A 7,936-nucleotide genomic window follows, 5' to 3' on the forward strand; every position below is an offset into this window, starting at 1 on the left:
TTTTCATTACAGCAATAGAAACCTTGACTCAGCATAAGGCGGGTGCTGAGACAGAGCCTGAAGTGCGGTCTGTTTTCCAGAAGAAACTGACAAAAAGCGGAAGCAAAGCAGAACAGAGCCGAGGGGGCGCTGTGAAGGGAGCACAGGCTTTGCAACAGCAAGGCTAGGAGCTCTGCAGGGAGCAGCCCAGCCCCACCTCTCAGGCACCTCCAGCGGACTGCACCAGAAAGGGTGTGACCTTGGGCGAGGCAAATCACACAGAAAGAGCTGGGCTGCTGCCTCCAGACCGCACTTGCTACTGCTGAGCAGCAAGTCCTTCCTCGAAATCCCTGCGTTGAAACTAGAGATAATCCACACTGAAGGACATCCTACCGGGTCTGGGCCTGTATTTTTAAAAATGTCATGGTCCAGTGCATAAAGACTGAGGAACACTTCAGATTAAGGCGCCAAAGAGGAACAGCTGTAAAGTATGAGCCCTTATTTATTTGCAGTGCTGTGGACCAAACCAAAGTGTCTTGTATATGCTCACAACTGACTTTGTTCTGTGAGATGGGGACTCAGTACGTAATAGACTACTTAGCTCACAACTCAAACTGCTCTTGAACCACTGCATAAAAGCTGGCCTTGAACTCACAACCCTGTCTCTCCTGAGTGCTGAGATTGCAGACCTGGGCCACGCATCAGTCTCTAAAGTGTAACCTTGACTGGACTGCAGAGCAGGAGGAGGAAGATGGAAGTTACCCAGTTTGCAGAAAAGGGCCTCAAGGGGAAGTAATCACACTATGCAAATTAAGGTAACACAGAAAGACAAATGTTTTCCGTCATTAAAGTTCAAATGTGACAGTAGAAATAAACCGTCTAGGGGACAAAGGAGAGTAATGAGAAATGGGAGAACAGGGATGTCAAGAGGATCATAAAAGTAAGTTCAAATTATATATGTGCAAAATCTTGGAAAAAATCTTAATCTTTAGAGTAAACAGGCACAGCATCCACAGCTTACTCTCAAACAATCAGGAGACTGTGACCACAGGACCCAGGGGGGGAGAAATAACAACACACAGGAGGAAATCTCTTCACAAGTGAAAGTAAAAGGCCAGGCCTCAGCCCAGTGAACTGCAAAGCAGGCTCCAGTATCTCAGAAGACAAGACAGAGAGCAGTGGAGGTAAACACCTAACAAGGAAAACGAGCTTTGATTCATGTGTAATCAACCCTGAACAGAGGCACGGGACTGACTTTCTCTTACCAGTGGTTGTCCCAACTTTTCCTCCAGTATTTGACATGCTACCTTCACTGTATTCTAGAGTGCCTATTTCCAAATATGGCATTCTATTCCACTGCCAATATATCTGTCCATTCACTAGAATATATAATTTTTAAAAACGTACCATTTGAGAGAAACTAGGAGAAAGCAAGCTGTCATGTGCCCGATCGCCAACTAATTACAGGTAACTGGTTTTACATCTAGGAAAGATCAGGGTGTGGTGGTGCACAACTTTAATCCCACTGCTCAGGAGGCAGAGGCAGGTGGATCTCTGTGAGCTGAAGCCCAGCCTGGTCTACACAGTGAGTTCCAAGTTAGCCAGGCTACACAGTAAAACCCCATATTTGCCTTTCTTGAAGCCATGTTAAGAGTAGAAGAAACTCCCTAGGTAGAAATGGGTCTGTTCAGTCACTGGCTAAAGGAAAGACAGCCCCACTCAAAGTTGTGCTAAGGAGACAGAAGGAGCTAGGTCTTCAGCTTCTGGATTGTTCTTCACCAGAGCCCCCACCCTAATTTATGGGTGTAGGCATGTAGTAGGGTCCTTACGTCTGCCACTTTTTCTGAAGTATTCAGTTTTCTGAACTCTCCAGAGAAGCAGAACCTTTCTTCTTTCTACGTTTCCGAAGCATGCTTCCCTTAAATTTGGGTTCTTGCCTCAACATTTTGGGGTTCCTGACCCTTAGTGTCATGTTGTCTGCCCTCCATTTGCTCCTCCAGTCAACTGTTGAGGTTTACAGCTTGCCTGCCCTGTAATTTCTCTTTGAAACATAACAAATTTTGTCATGTGCTTTTACTCGAATTCTTGAATTCTTCTATTAAGGAAACTAAGAACCCCAGCTGGGCAGTGGTGGCTCACTCCTTTAACCCCAGCCCTTGGGAGGCAGAGGCAGGCAGATCTCTGTGAATTCGAGACCAGCCTGGTCTACAGAGTGAGTTCCAGGTCAGGCTCCAAATCTACACAGAGAAACCCTGTCTTGAAAAACCAAAAAAGAAAAGTCAGGACAGTAAGCCATGGGAACAGCTAAATTCACTGAACAAGGTGTAGAGTACTGGATATTGTGAAGCAGACACCTAACAATCCTGATTTTGGCTTTAATCCTTAGTTTTGGATTCAATCTAGCCACCTGGGGGATGGCAAAGAATGATGTAAAGAGAAGAGATGAGAGGCTCCTGATATCTTTATCTCCGCACCAATGAGGTAGACGCAGGTGGATCTCTTGTGAAACTGAGGCCAGCCTAGTCTATACAGACTTGCAGGCTAGCCAGAGCTACATAGTGAGAGCCTGTCTTTAAAAAACATTGAGCATGTGTACATGACATTAAATATGATCATTGTCTTGGGTAGGGTTACTATTGCTATGGTAAAACACCATGACCAAAAGCAGCTAGGGGAGGAAAGGGTTTATTTGACTTACACTTTCGTGTTTTTTTTTTTTTTTTTTTTTTGGTTTTTCAAGACAGGGTTTCTCTGTGGTTTTGGAGCCTGTCCTGGAACTAGCTCTGTAGACCAGGCTGGTCTCGAACTCACAGAGATCCGCCTGCCTCTGTCTCCCGAGTGCTGGGATTAAAGGCGTGCGCCACCATCACCCGGCTGACTTACACTTTCACATCATGGTCCATCACTGAAGGGAGTCAGGACAGGAACCCAAACAGGGTAGAAGCCTGGATACATGAGCTGACACAGGTCACAGAGGGGTGCTGCCTACTGGCTTGCTCCACACATGGCTTGCTTAACCTGCTTTATTAAAGAACCCAGTACCACCAGCACAGGGGTGGTACCACCCATAATGAGCTGAGCTGTCCCCAGCCATCACTAAGAAAACCCCTGGTTGGACAGTGGTAGTGCACAGATTTAATCTTAGCACTTTCAAGGCAGAGGCAGGAAGATCTCTGTGAGTTTGAGGTCAACCTGGTCTATAAAGTGAGTTCCAGAACAGCCAGGAGTATTACGCAGAGAAACCCCTGTCTCAAAAAAACAAAAAGAAAACTCTCTACAGTCTTGCATAGTATAATCTTATAGAGGCTCTCAACTGAGGCTCCCTCTTCTCAGATGACTTTAGCTTGTGTCAAACTGATATAAAACCACCCAGCACAATAATAACAAGGATTTTTAGGTACTTACAGGAAATATATCAGTCATCTTTTGAAAGAACAAAATACATGTTCTTTATGTATATACATTTGGGGACGCAAACCTACAATCCTAGCACTTAGGAGGAAGCAAGAGGGCTACAGTGCATTTGAGGCCCCTGGACTACAAGGTCAGGCCTTTGTATCAAAATGAACCAATAGAAACCTATCCTGGAATAGAGGCTCTCACTGCAGTGTTTCAGATGAGTGCTCAGAAGTGCGTGCTCCATTTCCAGAACACCCGTGTCTGCAGGAGTAGGAGGTGTTGACTATCTCCAGGCTGCACGTGATGATGATGGGAGGGCTCCTTCTCTTAGACAGCACATATAATCCCGACACTACCAGCAGCTTAGCATCAAAACCGGCACACTTGCAATATCTTTAAAAAAAAAAAAAACTAGCTAAGAAAAAAAAAACATGAAAAGTGTTCCACACGGAAGTCAGGCTCTGGGTTTGAACAACAAACTGTGTTGTCTAAATTAGTTTCCTCAAGGTGTGGGGAAAGAAAAAGAAAAAAAGGAGAACAAAGGGGAATTCCGATCTAAAACTAAAACTCAGTATTATCCCGGGTCTTCTCCACATATCACTCTGAAAGCCAGGCGCTTGCATGAATCACTGCAGTCAACTGTGCTCTAAGTAATGTCCTTCCACAGGGCTCTGTCTCACTTCATCTGCAGACACACCTATGTTTGGAGAGGCAGCAAGAAAGGAGAGTAAAGGTAGTGCTCCCTCTAGTCGGTCATTCCCCTTTATTTCAAAGGCAGACATGGGTCAAGGGGCTTATGGTCGAGCTGAACTACCCACAACCCACAGGGCAGAGACTGAGAACCTGCTCCTAAAAGTCAGATTAAAAACAGACAAAACAGACAGACAGACAGACACACACACAATTTAAAAATAAAGGGATGACAAAAAAAAAAAACTACTGGACTTTTTGTTTCACTGTGGGTATTTTTCAAGTTAAGCTGTGCAATCTGAACCTGACTCGCATTTTTAGTGCTCCTTCAGCAAGTTTAGCTCATGCCGGTGCTGGGTGGTAGTGGTGGTGGCTGTAGTACATGCCTTTGATCCAAGCAGAGGCAGACCAATCTCTAGTTCAGGCCTACAGAGCAAGTTCTAGGACAACCAGGACTTCAGAGGCGCGGAGACACAATTCCAGCCGCCTCCAATTCCCCCATCTACCTCACCTCACCCCCATCTCAAAAAACAAAAGAAACATTTAAATTTAGTCAATTTTAATTAACTCAACAATTTTAGCAAACATTTTGGTATTATAAAAGATGAATCAAAATCATTACATTCAACAAATTTACTATTTGGAAAGGCATGCCATAATTTATTCTGAGCACAGCTACGGAGATAACTAAAAAATGAGGCTCAGCATGTAGGCAACTGACACGCAGGCCTGATGACCTGAGATCAATCTCAGGAACCTGCGCAAAGGTGGAAGGAGAAAACTGACCCCACAAACTTGGCCTCTGACCTCCACAAATGAGCCTTAGCCTATGTGCACCCTTGTACGTCACATAAAAAATAAATTGTTTTTGTTGTTTCGAGACAGGATCTCTCTACATAGCTCTCTCTGTCTGTCCTGGAACTCACTATGTACATCAGGCTGGCCTCGATCTCACCAAGACATGTCTGTGTGTGTCACCTTAGTGCTGAGGTTGAAGTCCCAGCTGTTTTATTCTAAGACAGGGCTTCACTATGTAGCTCAGGCCAGCAGCGCACACTCTTTCCTCTAAATCAATGTTCTCAGGTGCAGTCATTTTCTTAAGAATGTTGCCACTTAAAAACCCAGTGGTGGTAGAGCACTCCTTCAGCTGGATTTCTGTGAGTTAGAGGGCAGCCTGTCTACAGAGTGAGTTCCAGGATAGCCAGGGTGGTTACACAAAGAAACCCTGTCTCAAAAAACCAAACATAAATGTCTTTCTATGGACAGAGGCCTAGCTTTTCTTTTTTCCCTTAAGATTTGCTTATTTATTATGTAAATAGTGTTCTGACTCCATGTATGCCTGCAATGCAGGCCAGAAGGAGGCACCAGAATGCACTATAGACGGTTAGGAGCCACCAAGTGGTTGCTGGGAATTGAACTCATGACTTGTGTAAGAGCAGCCAGAGCTGTTAACCTCGGAGCCATCTCTCCAGCCCCGAGAACTTGAGCTTTAAACAAGTACTTGGTTCAGATCTAAGCAAATCCAGAGCCACAACTGAGGTCTACAGTCTGCCATCTTTATTTTTTTTTTCATTCTTATATTTACCCCATATGCTTCCCCCAAGGAATGGCTGTCTTGTAGATAACTGGGCAGTCAGAAAATTAAAACCACATCATTTTGGGGAAACCAAGGGACTGCTTTGTCTTGGATTTTCATTTGATAAAGCTGGTATGAGAAAAGCACAGAAAAGGGCCAGTCGGTATAAAACATATATATTCAGTTATTCAATATCACAGACAGTAATGGCCTCCGGTGTTTGGACGACAAAGAATTTTGCTCCACGTTAAAGGCAACCTATCTGAACCAAGAGGTTAAGTCCTTTTAGTAAAATGTGATGTTATTCCTTTATTCCAAGAAATCAGGTAAGAACTACGTGGTAAAAATTAAAAAGGGAAACCAGCAAAAGTAAAAATAAAGCAAAGCCCCAAAATTAAAGGTATAAAAAATACAAACCATCAAAATAAACAGCCAAGAAAAGCTAACCGTGCTATGCACCTTTCGTTCAATTCTTTGTGCCTCAAAACATCATCTTGTATAAATTCAGCACTGACATTCGAAATGATCTTTAAAAAGGGTCAAATACTGCTCAAAGGAGAGGATGGCAGTCCCTGTCCCCGGGCTGAGCCCTCACTGCAGACCTTGCAGACACACCTCCCTCGCCAGGCCGGAGGCCGCGCTTCTTCTCGCGCAGTCAGGAGATAAACAATCTGGGAGAAACAAGATTTCTTTGTTGTTTGTTGTTTTTAAGGCCAAACTGACTTCACAAGCCATTTATGAAGGGCGATTTTCTCCAGTTCCAAAGGAAAGGCCTTTGTGACCGTTCCGTCACAGAAGGGTGGAAGCCCGAAGGCGACCTCAGCCACCCGGAAGCACCGGACGTGGGCGGCACGCAGGCCCGAACTCGGGACCCCAAGAGCAGCGAGCTGTGGGCCGGAACCCTCGGCCAGGGAGCCCACCGGCGGGGCAGCGCGGGCCGGAACCCTCGGCCAGGAGCCCACCCGCGGAGCAGCGCGGGCCGGAACCACGTCCAGCCCGTGGGCTAACAACCAGCGCCGCAGCCCCGGCCTGCCCACCGCGGCACGGCCCGTCGCCCGCGCCTCCCGTACTCACACACGCACAGCTCCACCACGTACGCGTAGTAGGACCAGACGACCACGAAGGTGATGAAGAGCACCGGAACCCAGCCCACCACGCGTTGGCAGCAGCGCCAGAGTGTCCAGGGCGCCATGTTCCTCCGGTGACCCCCTGCGCCCGATTCCCACGATTCTGCAGGGCTCCAAGACCCGGGTCGTCCTTCCGCCAGCTCCCCCTCCCCCGAGGTACGGCGGCCCCAAGCAAAGGCGTAGGGCGACGCCGCAACTCCGCCCCTCGGGGCCGCCCGGCTGGGCCCGCCCCCGCCCCGCATCCCGCCGCTCCGCCCCTAGCCCGGGCGCCGGGCGCTCCCCGTAGGGGGTGGGGCTTCAAGGCCGAAGGAGGCGGGGCCTGAGGTTGGGCGGGGCTCTTCTCAGGCCCGCCCACGGGATTTGGGGAGGGGTCTGGGTGGAAAAGAGGGGAGAGTGCCAAGGGTGTAGGAGACCACCCAGGACTGGGTGATGAGAGCGATGGGGATGCACCTGGGGAGAAGAATGAATCCTTAGCCACCGTGGGGGGACTTCAGTGCTCAGCCAAGTTGGGGTCCTTTTTTATATAAGACCATGCTCACTCCAGTGTGCAAGCGAAAGGGTATTATATACATTAAAACAAAAGACTTCATGATTCTGATGTGTCTTCAGCAAAGAATCCCTGAGATAATTTGGTCCTCATCCCATCCTTCACCCCCATGATTTTTTGAACTGGTAGGTGCCTGTGATTTAAGGTGAAAGCCATATACAGCCGGTTATTTTGATTTGGAGCCCACATTTAAGGTTACGTCGTGAAAGCAGAATATATAACCACTTCTTTCCCAGCACTGAATTTTCAAAAGTTTATTTACTGCTAGAGATCGCTAGGCAATGACTGTAATCCTAGTAGAAGCCATGCTGTGAAGCATCATAATGTACCATCATTAGAAATAATTCTAGGGGGAAAAAAGTAGTAATTCATTTCTTTGCTTTGAATGTGGATGCTCACAGTGCGTGTGTGGAGGGGGTCTGAGGACAAAATGTGAATTACTGGAATGAGTTTCTCCTTGTGGGTACTGGAACCACACTCAAGTCACGTTTTCCACCCTGCATCTCACTGACCCCAGACTGCATGCTTTGTTTTATTTATTTATTTATTTGGTTGGTTGGTTGGTTGGTTGGTTGGTTTTTCGAGACAGGGTTTCTCAGTAGCTTTGGTGCCTGTCCC

The 7,936-nt window shown here is 47.0% G+C and overlaps 1 protein-coding gene across 8 annotated transcripts in view; it reads right to left on the reverse strand.

Annotated features, from left to right (window-relative positions):
- Zdhhc20 (zDHHC palmitoyltransferase 20) overlaps positions 1-6,999 on the reverse strand; it is a 59,014-nt gene extending 52,015 nt beyond the window's left edge. For 5 of the 8 annotated variants that reach the window (XR_012907993.1, XM_075950126.1, XM_075950125.1 and 2 more), the window contains exon 1: positions 6,719-6,983. Coding sequence is in view for 5 of the 8 variants with exons in the window: in XM_075950126.1 (XP_075806241.1) it covers positions 6,719-6,836 (118 nt within the window). In the remaining 3 variants the exon portion in view is untranslated. Of the gene's footprint in view, positions 1-6,718 lie in introns of all 8 variants that reach the window. The other 3 variants (XM_075950123.1, XM_075950129.1, XM_075950128.1) reach the window with 3 other exon arrangements.
- Between the last annotated feature and the right edge of the window lie 937 nt (positions 7,000-7,936).

The sequence above is a fragment of the Microtus pennsylvanicus genome, chromosome 15 (assembly GCF_037038515.1).
Source record: "Microtus pennsylvanicus isolate mMicPen1 chromosome 15, mMicPen1.hap1, whole genome shotgun sequence".
Lineage (NCBI taxonomy): Eukaryota > Metazoa > Chordata > Mammalia > Rodentia > Cricetidae > Microtus > Microtus pennsylvanicus.